The sequence below is a fragment of the Apteryx mantelli genome, chromosome 5 (assembly GCF_036417845.1).
Source record: "Apteryx mantelli isolate bAptMan1 chromosome 5, bAptMan1.hap1, whole genome shotgun sequence".
In the NCBI taxonomy this organism is placed as follows: domain Eukaryota; kingdom Metazoa; phylum Chordata; class Aves; order Apterygiformes; family Apterygidae; genus Apteryx; species Apteryx mantelli.
Window position 1 is genome coordinate 75210698 of NC_089982.1, and position 20800 is coordinate 75231497.

Sequence of the window (20800 nt, forward strand, 5' to 3'; positions counted from 1 at the left end):
CTTTTGGGGAGTTTGCAGTAGTGCATATGGGAATTCAGGATCTGGAATTTTGAATTCATACCATTTCCTGCTTTTTTAGGTTCACATACTAAATGTAAAATCAAAATAAATTCCCACTTTTATCAGCTTAAACTCATTCCATAACAAGGGTCAGTCAAACAAATAATTAGCTCCCTTATAGAATTGCCTGTGAATTTTAATACCTACTAAATCATCTGCAAAAGCATATGAACAATTTAATGGAATTTCTGAGAAATGCCCAGGGTGTTGTCGTTAGAATTTTGACACTGTCTTATATAACACAGTGAGGAATATGGGACTAAAAATAAAATTCACAAAAGCTTATTTGGAAAGGGATGCATTTGACTTTCAGTGGGGTGGGTGGGGTGCAGGTTTTCATAAAGAACAGTTTCAGGAACTGAACCTAGGTGCTTTAAATCGCTCTCTGGAAGACTTTTCTCTGCCAATTAAACACACATGGAAAAGTAGCCTCCCTAAGCTAAAGTTAGGTATAATGAATATGCCCTTTTAAGTCTACTAAGCGTCTGAATGGCCCACAAAGGATCCTGAATCACTTAGGATTTTTTTTAAAGCTACCCTAAAAATATGCAACCATTAGAGTTTTGCTAAAACTGCATATCTCTTAGTTTTGCCTCTTTCCATGATGCCACTAAAACTCTTTGATGTGATAACAATGTTTAAAACTTCAAATCTGCAAAGAGCCACTCACATTTTAGTTAATTAATATTGGGCTTTATTCATAATTTATCTTCCTGTATAATCCACTCTAAAAGTTAAGGATCTGAACACCAAAGACTTAGAGACCTATATGGAATTACTTATGTATTTTACAAAGTATTAGAAGTGAAAAATTTAAGCACACTGTCTTCTAATTTACCACATACATTTGTCTGCACAGGAAACTAATATACCTGAAGAAACACTTGTGACGGTTGTGAAACCTGGTCTGCCCACAACAGCTGACTTGCATGTGCTACTACCAGCAAACCAACCAAAGAGGAAGAGGAGTGTAACTAGTGATAAGGTAATCAGAGAAATGTATGTCTAGTTAGGACAATCTTCATCCTACTTTGAAATCAATGGCTGTACTATCATTGTTTTTATTGGAATTAAGAGGTGCTCCCTAACCTCATGAAATTCCCTTCTGAAGAGAGACATAAATGCGAACAGTTATGACTGTTGTGTTTGACAGTGTATAGTGCATCTTCTGTATTCAAGGATAGATCCTACCACATGAGAAGAGGGAGAAGAAGCAATTATCTATCATCTCACTCGGTGCCAGCCTATGATAGACTTAGCGTCAGTCCCTCTTGATGCATTTGCAGACATACAGTACTTTTGCAACAGCACATGTTCTTCTCCCCAGCAGAAACTAGTGCTTACTGTTATCACTGTATTTCTCAAGAATAATTAGTACCGATATGTTTTTTAAACAGAAACAACAGTGATGGCATGCCAGTCTGTGAAGATACAGTAGAACAAAAGGTGTATTTTGAACATTGGTGTTTCTAAAGAGGCAAGAACCATCTCTTCACTGTCTTTAGAAGCAAATTAGATTTCAGATACAATTGAAATAGAACCTTAATAGTTGACCTGTTTTGTAAAGAGCATCAAGCAGGTAGCTTCTGCCTTTATGAGCAAATATCCTTTTCAGGTACCAAGAAACCAGTGCAGTGAACACAGCAATGAAAATCAGACATAAGATTCTCCCTACCTGTTTCCAAACCATATCTCCTCTGTAATAAAAGACCCTAGGCCAGTAGGAAATCAGGTTACTGTTTGGCCCTTGCTTCTGGTTTGGAATTTATGATACTTGTTCTTGTGTCGTGACAGAGAAGGAGCAGATCTCAACTCTGTGCTTGTATCTTGCAATTCAAGTCTTGCAAGTTATGGAGAATAACAGTGTAAGGTATCATTAATTTTAAAGGGCATTTTACCACTTTTTGAAATGAGGTCACAGTATCCAAAGAGCTGGAAAAGTAGGTAAGACAAAGCTCTTCAGATTACCGTGATACCTGTAGATTGTGCATGGAATTGATGTGGTACACTTGAGAAGGTCCAAAGGAGTATTTTGATGTTGTTCAAGTAAATGAACAGGTGTTTTATTGCAAAATACACAGAGAATGGTGTGAATGCACAGAATTTTCCCCTCCACTGCAACCCCCAAACCTTACTGCTTTCCCTCTGTAATCATAGTCAGAATTTCTGGGAGTCCGAATCATAATTATATTGCAGGAAATAGTTGATTTTAATAGGTAATTATTTTAGTAGTAAGCCCATCATGAACTATGTGTGTATTACCACTTGAAAATTCTTTGAATCTTTCCACTTCTTCAAGAAGTGAGGTGCAGCTTTTAAAGGAAATTGTTTTCATTTATTCCAAGCAAATATGGAAAGGATGCCTTTAATCATTAAAAAAAAACAGATGATGATAGACCCTTGGGTTCTGCTAACTTTTTATTTTAGTGCAAAATGTTATGTGTATTAGTTCCCTTTAAATCTCAACTGTTATTAGTGCTGTGCTTCAAGGCAGCTTGAAGTATATCATCAGTTATATTCAATTATATTCTCAGGTTTTTTTTCATTTTTATGTAGAAAATATCCTGCTACTTATTCTAAAGAGTAAAGAAGAACAATCACATGTTGCAAATGATTTGGGAGAACTTCTGTTCAGTGGGACTATGGGGAAGAGTACAGTACTTTAGCAGGGCACAATTTCTATAATAAATAGTCCCCCCCCTTTAAGACCTGACCTTGCCCAGGGTTTCTGGAACTACAGAAGCAGTGAAAGGTGAAAGTAATTGTAATCTGGAGAAGAGTTGTACATTTCTGACACTGTTAGGTTGGACCAGGTCACACCAGTGGTCACTGGAGATTACCCATACAGAAAATAGGAGCAAATGAAGGAACAAAGGAAGCAAATATTGCAACGTATGCTATGGAATGAAAAAGTCAAGTATACTAGTCTCAATCCCAACACTGTGATTGTTTTAAAGAGCGCAGGTTGTAGAGCCAGACTTCTGAGCAAGCTGCCTAAATTTCTATTTTTCTATTATTGCTAAGGGACACTAATTGTTGACGTGCATATAAATTTGTTGATTTAGAATTGACTGGCACAAGTTTTGATAAAATACGTGTTGTATCAGAATCCACTGTGACTCAGGAAATATCTTTAAAATATACCCTATGTAAACTTACAAGCAGTAACTGGTTAAGTCAATAGAAAAGGACTCATAGTAACACTTGTTTAAAGATGAATGTAAGAGAAGACAATCTTGAAGGCCCTTAACACTTCCTTCTTCTCGTGTTTCACTGAAAGGATATTATTTATTGTGGTGCTAGTGCCAGCTCTCACATCTATGTTCTGAAATTATTGTGTGGATTCCTCTTTAACTCAGAATGTTTTCTGCACATTGGGCTGAGACGCCCTTAAAATTGTTACCTTAGACTTAGTTATGAAATGCGTTCCCTTAAAGAGAACCCATTTGTTCTTGGAAGAAAACCTTTTAGTTTTAGGATACTATGTGATTTCAGAAGGTCCATTAAAGGCAATAATTTCTAGGTCAGGCAGAGAGCACCTCCTTGGGGGAGTTTCTAGTGGCATTCTACATGGATTTATATGATCTGAGGCTATTTATTAAGTTCATTAGTGATCTGGTATAAAAGTTAATACTGATAAAAGTAGCCGGCAATACAAAGACTGTTAATAAGCTGAAAGTATAGTAGTAAAGAAGAGCCCTTTGCATAATTCTGTAGTCTGTTTCCATTCAGACAAAAGCCCACTTTCTTTCAAACATAAGTTTATGCATGTAGAAATAAAGACTGAGAATGTTGTCACCTGATTTTAACAGCATAGCAATTTCAGAATTATTTTGTTCTTATCATTGACTACGGAGGAAGACTTGGTCTCTGAATTTAAACACTTTCATTACACATCTAATATCAGGTGGGATGAATCCATTTGAAAGAGTAAATTAAAGTGCATTAAAATTATAGGAAAGCAATGACTCTGAAGAAGATTTAGGGATCTATCTAGACAAGCTACTAAATGAAAATTCCAATGAGTTGCTTTGGCAGAATGAGCAAGTAAGATCCCTGGATGTAGCAGATGGGTAAGAGTTTGAATAGTGAAATTTGTTGTTGTTGTTGTTGGGGGTTTTTTTGTTTGTTTGTTTTTTTGCCTTCTGATACCACAGTACAGGAGCCATTGCAGTTACATTCTCAAATTTTATCATTGGAAAGCATACAGAAAAAAAGATAGACAATTAAAATGCTAATATAAGTACCTTAACTTAGAGACTCTGGAGAGCTCAGAACACGGAGTTTGTTTTCTAAAAAGTTGGAGAGGTGACGTTGCTGTGCTCAATAAATACCTCATGGCATAAAAATCCCAGTGAATACTGAAACATTCATCAATGTTATACAAGTACACAAGCCTTTGGCTGGATTCACAGTTAAAAATGAGAAATTAGATTCAAATCTTTGACCTTTGGAAGTGTAATTCAAACAGGTCTGGGTGAGAACACAGGGATGGATAGAGAAATAGTGAACAAGTTTTTCTTAAACAAAAGCCAAAGCAAATGTTGGATTCCTTAAGTACCTGCCAGGAAAATATGATATATCTATAAATAAGTTATGGGGCTCAGTAATTGTGTTTAGTGCCTGAAAGTTAGATTAGCCTAAAGCAGTTGTCCCTCTTGCATTGTGTCCTATGAATGAGTGAACGAGCTTGGACAGAGACGAGTAACTATTTCAGCATCGCTTTAAAGTCTGTTAATCAATATAGTTGTGATATGTATTCTCTTTTCAGATTTTGGACAAGAAGATAAATAGTTAAGAACTATCTGGAGTAATTTTCTTGTAAAATAAGTGAGGCCATGCTTGTTTCACCCTTATGTTGAATAATTACCCCACAAAAAATGTAATAAAGTCAGTTCAGAAGTTAGATATTCCTCAATATGAGTGAGGATATTCGAATTTGAACTTTTGTGAAGTCTCTGTCTGTAATGTGAGGGATACTGCAAGGATTTCTATCTATTATACTGCAAAGGCTTGTCAGAAATGAGTACCATAATTGATAATATCATAAAAGAAGTTGCTCTTGAAGTTTTCATGGATATAAAGTATATTTCTAATTTGGCATCCTGTGGGAAGTCGTATCCTGAATTATAAGGCATGGACTATAAAACTGGCTTTGATCTTTCAGAAAATTACCCATGTTGAAGACGCAAGTGAAAGGGAAAATTCAGACAATTTGTCATCTGGGCTTAGGATATGATAGTATATTTAATGGTTCTGCCCCGTAAAAATGAGAGAGCCCATATTTTAGTATGCTCTGTCCACTGGAGAAAAATAGGAGGAATCCTAATTTTTTCCACATGGATGGAAGTATGTCTTTGTACAGAATACTGTCAAAAATTGGATATAAATGGAATCCATCCCATTATAGCTAAGGAAGTGAGTTAAATTATGACGTACAGTTCACTGTCAAATAGTTACTTTTCATAGCAAGAAATCTAAAGTGATATTGCAACTCATCTGCTGATATGGTTAGAGGAATGGATAAAGTTTTTAATATGGATTATGCATTGTGTGAGTTATGATTGAGGTAAATGCAACAGTGCATGTAAATGAGATACTGTCTGTCACATAATGGGTAAATGTAAAGGATTTAGTAAGCAGAAAGAAAGATTTGGCTATAAAGATTTGACATTTTCAACATTTACCATTTGCAGAGTTTTGCATGATTTTTAAATATGGAATTTCTTTAAGATTTCAACTCATTGTTGACAAGTGTTTACTGAGTTTCTCACCATATAATGAACCAGAGGTTTTACTTTTTAGAACACTGAGTTTCTCAAAGTAGAACCAACTGAAAGACATCTGACATTCTCTCTTATATTTTCAGAGGATAGCGGCTATAAAGCAGGCCTTGAATGCACACAACATCAGTTTCTTTCTGAGGGGAGGATACTGGGTCTTAGTGACTTTAGCTGACTCCGGTTCAGGTAAATATATAAACAAAGCTCCCAACAGAACAACCTGTGAATGACTGTTAGAGTTCTGATAGGCTAAGGAGAAAATCTCCATATCTATATATATATATATATTTTATATATATATGTGTGTGTGTGTATGTAAATATACACACACATGCATATATGCATACATATACACACACTTGGTATTTGTTATCACCGTCAAATAAATCTTTCTTACATATTTTAATTTCACCATACCTTGTGGTTTGTATCAGAAACTTCTTCCCGCTGTTTCACTCTTGCTCTTTTCTGTATAACCATGGCATTAAGTAAATGATTATACTGAACAAAACACTGCCATGAAGGAAGAGCCAACCTGGCTTCAAAAAAAGCCACCTGACGAACTTAAAGGCACTTTGACTGCATTAGCTGCCAAGAAAGCAGAGCTTCCTTACTTCAGCTGTCATTAACTCTGCTAATAAAACTCCATGCATCTGGAACATAGCCTTGTATCTCTACATGATACCAAGCTGTGTCCCATAGACAGATCAACTGATTTGAAACTTGCTGTAGGGTCTCCACACAGTGCTGCACTGCATTGCCAATCCTATCCTGAGATATACGAGCTACCTTCTCCTGTTTAAACAACTGGAAACAGGGTTTGCTGGCATGTATTTTCTGCACCTCTGGATTCACTCTGTAGTTAGAAACTGATTGAAGAGAGTGTGTGTTCATGCGTGTATATTTTGAACAGAGATGTGTTAAAGTGATGCTTTAACCAGAAGGTTCAGCTTTAACTAGAACCTCCTATGAGAATGTCCTGTAATCTTTGTGTATCATCTCCCATAATATATTCTTGTCTGTTACTCAAATGTGTTGTGGCAGAATACCTTAGCTGACCACAATCAATTTATGTAAATGCTGATATAAGTGATATTTTATCTGTCAGCTCCCTGTAAAAGACAAAGGTATCTTTTTATCTAGCCTCATTAATGTAGTATCATGCTACAGTTTCTCTGCAGCATCTAGTCTGGTCACTGTAGAAATCACTCACTTAAAGAGAGAACGTTCATTAGCCAGCACAAAAATCTGGAATTAAAAGAATCCCATGTTCACTCCAGTCTTTCCCATTTGTTGTTCAGAGCCATAGTTTCTCCATCTGTGTAATTAATACAGCCCTGCTTTTGCATCATATATAGTTAGGGTATGTGATAATTTCCTATGATAACTTGAGATTCCTAGAAAAAACAACGCTATGTGTGCAAATAATTAAATCTTCAGGAGTTCTTTTTGAAATTGGTCCTCTCTCCTTCAGTAATAAGTCACCAATTAATTTTGTGTTGTTGCCTATTTGAAGAGGCTACAGATGGACTGAAGAGAAGAGATTACACAAATAACAGCAAATGTTTTTGACTTAGCAATTCAGAAGAAAGCCCAAGAATATGACTGGTCTGAAAGAGGATGTGCTAAGCTGTTTTTTTAATTTCTTTTTTATTTCAGACTCTCAAAGGATTGGAGGAGGCAGTGGGTACTGGGCTATTGTGGTTCTCTTTGTTATCTGTCTAGTCATAGTCGGGGCTTTCATCCTCTACAAGTTTAAAAGGCAAGTAAACCTTAATCAACAATACATATATTTTAAGAATTGGATTTATCCACACATCAGTAAAACACAGTTTGCTATTTGAAAAGGAGATTTTCTTGAGGGATTGCAAAAAGCCCACCACTTGGAAAGCTGTGTTTATCTGAACTTTTCAGACATCAAGGTACTATCCTGATGCTTTCTTTCTCTTGCTGTGTTCCAAGATAAATAGCAGCAACATGGGAACTATGGAGAGTTTGTTCAGCTTGTCTAAATAATATCATTAAGAAAGAGAGCTGAGCTAAAATATTATTACTGATTAGTTCTTGTGTCATTAGTCTTAGCAGTTATGAATAAACTAAAGCCATCAGGACAATGAGTAGATCTGCAATGCTGATTTGTTTAAAAAAGTAATTTTATCAAAACGTGTAACTGTATGGAGTTTCTCTTTGCACACATTCTAATTAGTGGGACAGTGCCACCCTGAATAAGATAACTCACAAGTGATGGAAATAGATCAGTGTTAATATCACTGGAGGGTGTGTTGGGGGAAGAAATAATTCTGCAAATGGCCTTAATGTAAAATATAGCCTCCAAATTGACCATAGATACCATGTCAGCCTTTAACAGTTCTGATAGGTCTTTAGTCTACAACTCATAGTAGTCATTGCTACTAGGATGATGTGCAACTTAAGAAACTTTGTTCTTGTTCATATGTTTGTTTTATCATTGACTGTGCTCCTGGTATTTTTGTCTTGGGCATTTGGAAGCTTTGGGTTTGATCATACTGGCAGAAACCTTTGTTACCATCAAATCCTGATATCCTCACTCAGTGAGCACTCCTATTGATTTGTTTCATTATTGCAAGATTGATTTTTGTTCAAAATGAACATAAGTTTACAGAAATGGTTGTGGCACGGAGTTTGTGGTAACAGCAAGAGTAGACTTTTAAGTGGCAGATTGTTTAGCTAAAGGTTTCAGTCAGCAGAGAAAAACCCTCTCTGCCAAGAATCTCTTCATTTTCTCACTGCAGGATCTAAGTCTCAGAGCTCATACTGACTGATTGCTCTCAAGGACAAAGCACAGAATTCTGTATCAGACTCTCTCTACAACTGAAAAAAAATCCATTTACTATTTGGGTGCCTGCAGCAAGAAAAAAAACATAAAAATGGTTGATGTGATGTAATTTTATTATTTCAGTAGCAATACATGGAGGATTTGCTGTTTATAGTGTTGGATCATAAAACTTGCTTGTGATATCTTTTGAAGGCTGTATGATTTATGCCTTTTTATTAGCTCTTAAATGAGGACAATTAAATAACAGACACAATTACTGCATGGCAAAAGAAGTATAAAATATTTAAGAAAAGAAGAAAAAATATTTTTGAGTCCTTTCTAAAATGCTCACTGAACCATTTTTTAATAAATGTAGCATTTATTAAGGAGAAAATTGTAGTACCCTTTGCAAATTGTGAGCCTTAATGCCTCATGCTTCCATATGTAGTTCGTGAAAATCGTTTGCATTGATGAATGACGATACAGTAGTATCCAGTTTTAATCAGTATCATATCTGTTTTTGAGATATGTGATAGAATTATTTTTAAATATTAGTGTTAAGATATTCTGAGATGACAGTTTTTTTCAGTTGCATCCTTTTTATGCAATATGATTTTCAAAAAATACTGAGCAGTAATCAGTTCTTTGAAAAGTCAGTTTTCCCCAAGTGCTCCCTGTGAACTCTTCTTCCACCCAAATCACTAATCACATTAAAAAAAAAACAAAAACTTTTTTGTGTTTGTAAGGAGTGATAATAAATCGCTGGATCCACCTGGAGTGCTTGCTTACAAGTATAGTCCCTTTAAAGTCAGTACAGTGAATGTATATAAGTTTACAAACTGGCCCATAGGGACAGGCTATGAAATTGAAGTGTCCTTTATTAGATACAAACTGATCTGTAATACACAAAGAAGGCTCAGAAATATTATGTGCCTGTATATTAATAATTAATTTGTTGAAAGAATGCAGTATGCAATAAAAATTTTAGGAGATAATTTCAGCAGAATAACCATATGTTAATTCAGACACCACATGCAAATGTAAGAGTGAATTATTTTCATATAGAAATTAGAGAAATGTATAAGGTGTTGAAGTTTTAATACTGCCCATAATTTTTATGTACCATTCACAAAATTAGGGAGGAGACAGAAGACATTTGATTGTGCTTTCCTTTTTCCCTGATATAAATTGATAGTCAGATACTCCCTTCAGATAAGACTTAAAATTCCTTTTTACCCTGCGTCAGAGAAAGGTTTATTAATTTTAGTTTTATCACTACACTGATTGGGTCTACGAGACTTCCAGTTGGCATCAGGGCACAGGCAAGATAGGTTTTCTGCAAAAGATTGTGTGAACATGCCTTGAATTATTCTCTCTCTCTTTCTCTTTGCCAGCCCAAAAGACAATTCCTTACTTATGTTGAGTTTGATACCTGAAAAGATGAAAGACGAAAGTCCTGGCCTGCAGATAAGGCTTAAAAATGGGATTGGATTGACTGGGAGGTTAGAACTTCATACGTGTGAACATTTCATACATTTGCCAAGAACAGAGGAATTATTCAGGATTTAGGATAAAATGTATAAAGAAATAGTGCAAAGTCCCATTTCCTAACTGTGAATTTCAGTGTAGACCATAGTACAGCCTCCACAGAAAATGGAAAAATCTGGCCCAAACTGCCTGATGATTGCCGAGTGTTGAGGCCCCTTTCGCTCAAGTTTTACATATATGTGAGTGTGTGTGTGTATATATATATACACACTGCACTCCCTGCCCAGCTTATGTCTGAAAGTGAAATTTTTTCATGTCATAAGAACTCCGGTCTTAATTTACACTAATTTTTGTCAGTCAAAATTGCAAGATAAAAGATGGTATTGATAAGACATCAGGGACTCATCTGTTACCTTTTCTACGAATCTTTTGGGGCAGGCAGGACAGCTATGATGAAACTGGCCATTTGATCTATTATTTTTTGAAAACTTCAATACCTTGAGCTTAAAACTGGTGTCCTTCACAAGAAGTAAATCTCATGAAATTAGTTTGGGGGAGGGGTAGAATCTAAAAAGAACAGTCCTGCACAAGATGCCTTTTATACAGGCAGATGCCTTATATATGCAAAAACTGGAGAATTATCTAATCAGGCAGCAGGGTGGGGGCAAGGTGTAAGACAGAAACATTTAGAGGATGTGGGATTTGGGCTGATTAGTTATATGACTAACAAAAATTATATTGTCTCCTTGCTGCTGAAGAAATGCACATTAAAATGAAAAGATTAAAATTGTATAATTTACCACGGTTCTAATTAAAACTAAAATTGTAGGGTCAGGTTGCATAATCAGAGCTGTCATGACTGTCTAGTTAGTGATTAGATGATTGTGAACATTGTTACATTGTTTCAGATAGACCGTAATCCAAAATACTTAAACAATGACTAGGAAGACTGTTGCCTTCTGTTCTTATCTACATTAAAATTGCAAGCATTTATCTTTTTTTCTATCCTTCACTTCCCCACGCTCCACACATACACACACTTTATCTAATGGCCTATTTGTGCATGCAGCCACATTGCCTTCTGAGTTCTTCTCGTGACCATGTGCTTTAAAAACTGTGATACTAGAACCCATGGAGCCTGGGACTCGTAAGCATCCCAAGAGTAGTTAGTTGCTTTAGACAAAAAAACAAAGCACAAAGAGTCTGAGAAGTGCAGGGTTTGGATCCTTCATAGTCAGAGTAAGTAAACCATTCAGATAAGAGCTATTTTTACCTAATAAACAAAAAGTAAAATTTTAATGATAAATGCTTATAGTTTTTAAAGATCAATTCTAGTCCTATACTAGTCCACTAGTGAACAAAGATGGTTTTAGGCAATTTTTTTTTTTTTAATTCTCAGTAGTGTTGTATGGCAGTAATGAGAGAGGGGTAATCTCCCAGCTGCCAGGTCTCACTGTGGCTGTGAAGCAAGAGGTTGTGCAGATAACAAACATGGATATCAGGCAAGCCAAGAAGAATTTTCCTTTTCTTTGCTCTTACTTTCCGAGTAAAGAAATCAAGTCTCATGCATCATGTTAACAATATGTTACTATACTCACTAGTATGGTTCAGTTGTTTCACCAACCAGGTAAAATGGACTACAGCTGCTTCCTTTGACTAGAACAATATAGAGCAGCTGGAAGATATTTTTGAGAAATACATCCCATTTTTTAACACAGATCTGGGACCTGCATATATCTTTTCTAGACCATACCATCTTTACTAAATTTGATCAATAAAAGAACACTTCTTCCTTTCCCTTTGAAACAATGCTTATATTTGTTGTGGGTTTCAAATTGCCGTCCAGAAAAGATTTCTTCTTCCTTTCAGAGCAAACTTCCACAATATGAGGTCCTGGGCAATCATACAGAGAAGACAAATAGCACTGTCTCCTCTAAGCAAAGTGGAGGAAAGGAGAATTATATTTTAGCCACATGAAAGTTGCTATCTATTCATTATGTTACTAGCAGAAGATATGAAATCATCCTTTTCTTATTCTTTTTCTTCTATACAACAACAGGATTTTAAGATTAGCCAAACCAGAGCAGATTGTTGCCCGTGTTGCTTGTGACTGCTGTCCATGTCCTTAAAGTTGTATACATTGTTTTCAGAAATCTCCATGGGTCTACTTCAACCAAATTCATATGATTTTGTATGTACTTCCTTTTTTCCTGGTACTATCAAATGCCACTTCTGGTAAATGAGCCCCCTCCTGGGTCATTTCCACAATCTGGAGCAGAACTGTGTTATCTTTCTGCCTCATTGACTTACCATCTCATTTTCAGTCTCTGAAGAAAACCTATCTTTTTTCCCCACCTTGCTTTATACTAGTTTTATGTTCCATGAGAGCAAGTTTAGTCCCAGTCCATGCCATTTAGTTATAAAAAAACAGGCACTAATTTAATGATCCGTAATATTTCATAAAAACTTCCTCTCAAATCAAAGTAATAGCATGTAGAAAAAAATTCTAAAATGAAAGAGGCAAGTAAATCATGAGCGCCTTAAAGCACAAAGAAGTCATTCATCTGAACATTAATCCAAACACCACAACAAAATACTCTGTTTAATGGATTATTATTGTTGTTGGTTTTATTTAAGTTCCAACAGTATGCTACGTTATTCCATATCTTTTCCATGTGAATGTGTTCCTATTTTTTATACTAAACAGAACCTTAATCAAGCCTCTGGAAAACGAATGAAGCTACATAAAGGCCAATGAATATTGGCTCCACAAAGCTGGAATGAAAAGGCAAATAAATGAGAAAGTTTAAATGAGTAGGAATGAATATCTCATCCCCCTCCTGCTGTTTAAGTGCAAACAGTTTCTGGTATGAACTGATTAGAGTTTGTAAATATGAGGAAAAAAAATTGCTTTCTGGAGCATCTTCTAGGAAGGTGCGGGACCTGGAGAGCTCAGTCAGGAAGCCATGCGTTGTGACGTTCATTAGTAGTTCTGTGCAGAGTTAAGTCTCCTGTTCATATTTTTATGGTACTCAAAGCAGGCATGACTATTTTTTCTTCCTCATGATTGAAATAAAATACTACAGAGAAAACAAAAAGAACTAACAATGTAAACCATGGAGTGCTCAGCAGAGGTAATTGTCTTGAGTGATGGATGCAAAGCACATGCATTTTGCAGCTCAAGAGTAAACCCCAAAAGAAACTGTATTGTGTAATCTTTTTCTCTGTTCTTATAAATATGCTTTCAATTTGCATATTGCTGATATAAAACTCCTGGATCAAATTTCATGTCTTGTCATGTTTGCACAGTAGTCTTTTATGTAGACCCAAGCATTTCAGCTCTTCCTACTTCAAACAGTTACATTGTCCTCAACATAAATTGCTTCCTTAAGAAGAGCAAAGCACATCAGGATACGCAAAATTTTTTCCAGTATAATTAGGGGTAACAGCTTCCTTCCTACATGTTAGAGCAGTGTGGAGCAACTGGAAAATTGCCAGAATCAGACCCATCTTTAGCAAAGATCCAGTATCCACATCCTGTTTCATCTCACAGTGTGGTTGCCCCTTATAAACAGAACATCTGGCACATGTGTTAAAAATGCATCTTGAAAAGACTTGGACTCTCGTTTTTTTTGAGTCTGGCTGAATTTTTTCCTTGTAAAACTGAGTCAATATGAAACACAGAGAGATCTCTGTGATATATAAAAGGTCAAATGCCTATAATTTATGCCTTCTTAAGACCTGTAATATTCTCCCTTCTTCCATTCATACTCAGTGTTACAGTCAAAGATACTTTCCTCTGTAAGTGTGAGGAGCAAAGGGAAGTATTGAAGAGTCACTGAGTACCCCAGATTTACACCTTCCAGAAACTGCCTTCCTGTACTTAGCAGGACTGGGCTCGTGACGTTTAGGTGAGTGAGAAACAACAGTTTATGCCTTTCTGCTTTCATCTTTGCTCCATAAAGAAGTGCTCTAAAGAACAGTATGTTGAATGGTTACTTGTGAATTTGCGAGATTTCTTCATTCAGGTACCCCTAGTATATTTAATAGTGTGTATTGTCATTGTGGTGGTTTCTAACTAGTAAGTCTCACCAGAGACATGAGTTTGAAGCCTAAGGATTTACACTAAAGGACACATCTTGTGGCCTGGTTTCAGACAAGTCCTTCAGCATGGGGAAAACACCAGCAGACAACAGTTAAATTGGCAGATCTACTTAACCTTGACTTAACCATAAAGGTATGATGTGCCGTATGGTTTTCAGATGGATAATATTTTTATTATGTTAAAAATATTTTCATAATGTCATTGATGCTTCCAAAATCTGTCAGAATACAGGTTTGAGAAGATCCCCCAATTCTTTTAGCAGCGTATGTGCTAATTCCACAGTTGTGGAAAAGTGGCAAAGATGGTCTTTTGGGGTTAGTTTCCCTTCGACATTAGGCAGTGTACTGAAAGAGTGACGGATTTGACAGGTTTGGTGCAAGTCTGACTGAGAGTGATATTGTTTTCCACATGACCAGTTTCACAAGCAGACACATTATAAACTGTTTGGAGTTTACTGGCCCTTGAGAAAAAAACCATAATTAATTACCTAATGTATTTTTTTTGGTAATGAGGAATGTCCTTCCTCCCTGTTAACGCGGCTTTTTTTCCCTTAACGGGAGCAAAGTGCTACAGGGCTTGGCTTTGTATGTATGATTGTGTTGGAAGAGCCCTCGAACCTGGTGAAGCAGCCATAATAGCACAGTTCTGTGCCGTCAGACCCTCTTTCTTTTGTTGTTCTTTGCATTTAGTTAGTGCCTGTGGTTTATTTACTCCTTGTGCACAGAGGTACAGAAAAGAGAGTGGGATCAGACTTTCTTTGTGATGCTTATGAATAATGGAATAAAATAGCTGATTTCTGTGTATATGTGATTTTGTATGTGTGTGTAATACATGAACATGTATATGTGTACAAATATATTTTTGTATACAGAATGCAGTTCATTTCATGGATAGTTCAAATTAAAGGGAGAGGATCCTCTTCTGTCATGTTCCATTGTTTAGCATTTATTGTAATTATCTGGTGATGCAATGAAAGGTGCTGTTCAAAATAGTTTAGTGTAAGAACTTTTAATCTCAAACTAAAATGGTGCCACTTGGTATAAAGCCTTTCTTCTGAAATAATGTTTAAACACGAGTCATCTCAGAAAAACCTAGAGAAAACAGAGCAGCTCATGTATTTATCCAACTTTAATGCTGCTGTCAGAATACAGAAAAGAAGATGGTCATTCTTAAATGCCTAAAAATTCATGTCAGTTTTTCTGTCCATCTTCTCATTGTAGCTAAAGGGGCTTAGCAGAAACACTACAGTTCAACCCCATTTTCCCTTTTTTCTTATTGTCTGCCCACTGCAATTATCTATGTTTGAGTACAAACTTTGACAGCCGTGATCAGCTGTCATGCTGATCAAGCTGTCAAGCTGCTTTTTGCAGTGTGGGAAATGGAGCTTGCAACCTGCAACACCTTAATCAAAGTGTCTGCTTGGTGAACAGCAAAGGATGTCCTTATGTGCCCAAGCAGATTTCAGAGGCATGCAGCTGCAGCAGAGGGTATGGCTCTCTAGGAATGTAAATCTTGCATTCTGTTGGAATGTTAGAAGTCCCTGTTTGGTCTCCTTGACTATACAAAGTCTAACTTAACCTAGTTAAGATCTCTTTATTAATACTTATGCTAAAGTTTCATGGGCACTGGTGTTAATTGGCAATTAAAGCTGGTAAAGCCTTTTAGTAGCATCCTTTTAATTTTTCTAGTTTCAAATCAAAATGAATGAATTAAATGCTGTCTCCTATAGAAAATTTAGTCTAATGAGTTCCCAGCAGTCCTGGGACAAGCTTTACTCTGTCTCCTTTAATGCTGTCTGCTTGTCTCTACCAAACGTGCCCTGCAGAGAACGCTATCATCTTCTTATCAGTGCCTGCTCACCATCCCATTCCTTATCCCTTGTTTCTGGGCTCTGGTTTCTTCACTCTCTGGTCCCTTTCCGTTCCCTGTATCCTGGATTTCTCCTGCTTCTTCCTCCTGATGGAGAGAATGAGTGCCATTCTATGCTACTGCTCACCTTCACTGTTATCCAGCTCACCAGGGAGATGCACTTAATGGGTTGTAATGTTTGTTAAGACACTTGGAACCAGGCATGCCTGTTGAGCCTTTTTATTGCTTTACTTCTTAAAAATAGCTTTGCTGTGCTTTTAGTAATGTTTTAGTATTGTCCATTGTCTGTCAATCTTAGTCAAGAAATTGATACTTAAATATTAAGTTAGTAACTTCATTGTTATAAGGCAGTTACATGCAGTTGTGACTTAGAATAAGGAGTTGATAATTTTTGGTTGTGAATACAAAGTTAAGGGAGGGTGTAATTGGTGCTTTTCTGTGATTCTGGTTTTACTTCATTCTGTTGGAGCTCTCCTCTGAGTCCAACATATGTGTGATGAGATGGAATTCCATCACAGACTTTCTTCCCTGTCCAATTTAGGAAACTGCCAGGCAGAAATGTCTATGCCCAGATGCACAATGAAAAGGAGCAGGAGATGACAAGCCCTGTTAATCATAGTGAGGACACCCAGAACATCATCCAGGGTGAGGAGTTTATTGATGATGATCTGGACTCTCAAACACTAGGTAACGCAAGAGGTAACTTCAATTTTAGTTTATAAATTTTTGTTAGTGATTGATTTTTAAATGCTGTTAATTTTCATTCTAGCTTTTTTTCATTTTCTACTCAGATTCAGGAAGAAGAAAATACCACTAACAAAGGATTATCTCAATTTTCTTCTTTTTGCTTGTAATTCAGCTTATAATTCAATTGTAATGCATTAGTATTGGTGACATGCCATACAGACCACGCAGTACAGAAGATAGATTTAATGTTGGGAGACTTACTTAGAAAATTTAAGAATGAAATTACATTTGGTATAGAACAGAGTATAATTGCTAACATTGGAATTACTTCAAGAATACCCTGCATTTGTGGAAAATGGAGTTTAGGTGAGGAGGAGTGGTTTGTAGAGTCAATGTTACCATGATTTCAGATGGATTGTATCTATATCCATTGTTTTATTTGCCATACTATCCCAGTGGAATATAAGGTTTTCATAATTAGAAACATTAAATTTATACCTAGGTACAAAGTATAATGAATCTCCCCTATTTTAACTGGTAGTTCACCTGTATTCATGGTGTGGTCATAAGCAACCCGTGAGAGAAACTTTCTGTGACTATCTCTTAGTGCAGATGATGTCTGTATCAGATGGAAGTGTGTATCATGTCACCCTTAATGCTATCTTTAATGTAGCATACAGTGCTGATCTGTAAAGTTCATTTCCTATAAAATTTACCATTTTGTTCAGACTGCATTCAGGTCTCAGTCTGAGAAGTGTAGCACAATATAAAAAGCTCTCCAGTCCCATTTCTACAAATTTTGTGAAAATGAAACAGATAACCCAAAGTCTTTGGGATTTGTAACAGTAGCTGTCATAGTGTAACAGGCAACTGTAATGTCTTCATGAACCCCTGGAAGAAGATCTGTTTTAGCTGTAGCAGGGGTAGCCTGAGGTAGTACAGAAGTCTGTCACAGAAGAAATTTCTTTATCTTGTGTTTCTTCTTTAACTGTCTTTTGTTGTAGATGTCCTTATTTTCATTTGCTGGACCATGTGTTCCTTCTGAGTTCTTGGAGATATTAGCTTTCAGTAAAAGCGAAGAACACAGGCTTCAACTTTACTTCAAGCTTTGTGCATTTCTGTATTTTCTTTGACAAACTTTGTGTATGAGTATTACTGTGTTTTCATTCAGATTCTGCAAGACAACCTTGATTGTACTCCTAATTCTGCTGAAATTAATTCCAAAAACACCCCTGGAAAAACAAAGCCCATGTTGAAATTGTCTGATTAACTCACCTCCCGGGTCTTTAGAGCAGAATGCTGAATGCAGACAAAGTGCATGCAGACGTGCCTATTAAAGTAGAGCATTCAAAAATCTCTAGTAATGTACAAAAGCATAACTTCTTTCATAGGTAGAAAATCCTCATGACCTATTTATATGAAGCAGTTTGGGACTGTGGAATGAAGAAAGGCCACCCTGATTTGTAACACTTTCAAAAACAGTCTCCTTACTTGCTCACTGTTGGCTACCTGGGCCTGATCCTGCACTCCTTACTGAGAGAAAACTTTTCTTGCCTCTGTATAGGGTTAAAGAGTGCAAGAGCATGACGTTTTAATGTGAAACTTCAGACAGTTAGCAAATGCAGATCTCAAGGTGATCTGTGCTTCTGCCAGGTTGTCAACACCAGCCGCATTCCCAGTGGAGCATGAAGAGTTCATTTCTGTGGGTCATAATCATCTATATTCATCAGCTACCGTACAGCTTTTAGACAAAAGACTTTATTTAAGACATAAAATTATACTTCTGTTCTCTGCACTGTTTTGTTACTTGCAATACTTTCCACTAGCTCCGGTATCACTCAGTACTGCCAAGAAAATATTCCTGTTTATGATACTCTTCTATTTTATCTGGCTGGAGTATGAAGTGTATTATAATCCCTGCGTTATATTAAATTCTGTTTTACAACATTATTTACAGAAGGTTCTTATGCTATGGAGATTCCTGCTAATTCTGATGAGCCCTTTCCCTCCCTCTTAGGGAGATCACTGTAACAGCCTCCGCTCCATGCACAGCAGGGTTTTACAGACCTAGGTTTCTGTTTGTTCTCTCTCTTCTCATAACTTTTGAATTTCCACAGTACAGTATTTCCAGACTCACCCATCCACTTTTTTTGTTTTCTATATATTTTATGTTGCCTACTTTATCGCAACCCCCACGTTGGGACTCCTCAACACCATTACCTTGCAGTGACTCCTTCTGGGAGAAGTGGCAACTTGAACAGCTACAGAGTTCCCCTTTTGCTGATGCCGGTCAGTGTCCAGTCCCAGGTCAGTGGCATGTTGAATGGAAGCCTCAGGTTCCATTCTCCTCCCTCACCAGCACCCCTCAAGACAACTACACCTTTTTAAGCCACAAAGAGAACCAACTTATGCTGTCACAGGGATAGAAACCCTAGGACTTCACCACAAATTCACCATCATGAGCAAAAGCTTTAAGCAAAAGTATGCTGTAGGTACACGGAGCTGTTGCACCAACCTTCACCTGATCTGTTCTTTGATAAAAACACTCTCTTTATGTGATTGACTTATCCCTGAACTAAAAGGGGATTTATTGTGAAGCACCCAAAATATACTAATATCAGCCTTTTGTTTTTATATTTTCATAGGCAATCACTCAGGCGTGGTTTTGAGCATCAACTCCAGAGAGATGCACAGTTACCTGGTTAGCTGATATTTACAGCTGAACAAAAAAACTGAAAGACACTTTTCTGTATCGTTTTATTTTTCCCTGGTGGTATCACAAAATTTCAAATATGGCTGTAAATGCTCTTGGAGAGGAGGTTCCTTAACAGTCCTGTGAAAAAAAGCATCCATCATCAGTTACTGGGGAGAAGGATAATACATCTTGTGTTCACTCTATGGCCTGAAAACTTGTTACGATTCAAACTCAAACTAAGGTAGCAAATTTGTAGCCCTAGGCACATTCAATGCCACATTCTTTCTTTTTCTGTATATGTTCTAGTTTCTTTGTGTTTATTTTTAGAAGGATTGACTGTAACTTTTTAATTATATTTTTAATTGCGGTAATCAGTGGAAGGCTGGGACTCTTCAGCTTGAAAAATTGATTTGTAAACAAGTGACTAGACCAGAACAGATGGCTGGTTGAACACTATGATATTTTTTTCAGAAGTCTATAATTCAGAACCGGTTCTGTACTGAGAGAGGTCTTAGCAAGGAGATAAACGCACTCCTAGTGAATTCAAGTTCTTAGCTTAAAAATGTGTGAGACAATCTAATGAATTTAGGCTTAGGCCTTTCTATGGATTAAAGGAATCAAAGTGTTAGTTAGGATATCCTGAAATCATAGGATAATGCTTTTGCAAGTGTAGCAAGTCCTGACAAACCATCAGCCCTAGTATCTCTCCCAATCCCACCCTGTGTGAAAGATAAAACACCAGCTTGATGCTTTTTCCGGACCAGGTGCCTTCACTTGCAGACAGTCATTTCAGTTGCTCTCATCTTCTAACCAAGCACCTCTAGAATGATGGCAGCTGCCAAATCGGTTATCATGTAAAAAACTTTTCTGACATCCTGTCTCTTTTTAAATTTCCAGAGTGTAAATACCTCCTTTAAGTAGCTTTCTTTGTATGATTATTTTTTAAAAACTTCCTGTTCTTAGGGCAGAGGTGCCAGGTATGTCAGAGTTCTCCTCCAAACAGGATAGTGTAGTGCACCAGAATCCCCTTGCTACTTGGATTTTCCCTTGGTGTTTGCCCTTGCAGGCAGGGGTGGGAAAACTCTTACCTGAACTTTGCAGCTTGGATATGTTTGACAATGCCTTGAGGAAGATCTGTTGAGGTATAGGGGTTCGTATTTCCTTTCTCTAACCACAGGGTGTCGCTCGGTCCCTGTCAGGCACTGACCCCTATTTCTGCAGGAAGGGCAGTGGGCATTTTTAAAGAACCATCTGCAGAAAGGCATGTGAGTCAGTTCAGAGTTTCCTTATCCCAACCTCCACATCCCTAGGGAATGAAA

The 20800-nt window shown here is 36.9% G+C and overlaps 1 protein-coding gene across 1 annotated transcript in view; it reads left to right on the forward strand.

Moving 5' to 3' along the window:
* SORCS2 (sortilin related VPS10 domain containing receptor 2) overlaps positions 1–19478 on the forward strand; it is a 562610-nt gene extending 543132 nt beyond the window's left edge. Inside the window, exons 23-28 of the mRNA XM_067298263.1 lie at positions 920–1045; positions 5930–6029; positions 7503–7605; positions 16641–16798; positions 19014–19093; positions 19432–19478. Of these exons, the coding sequence (XP_067154364.1) occupies positions 920–1045; positions 5930–6029; positions 7503–7605; positions 16641–16798; positions 19014–19093; positions 19432–19455 (591 nt within the window). The 3' untranslated portion in view covers positions 19456–19478. The remainder of the gene's footprint in view (positions 1–919; positions 1046–5929; positions 6030–7502; positions 7606–16640; positions 16799–19013; positions 19094–19431) is intronic.
* Positions 19479–20800: the final 1322 nt, after the last annotated feature.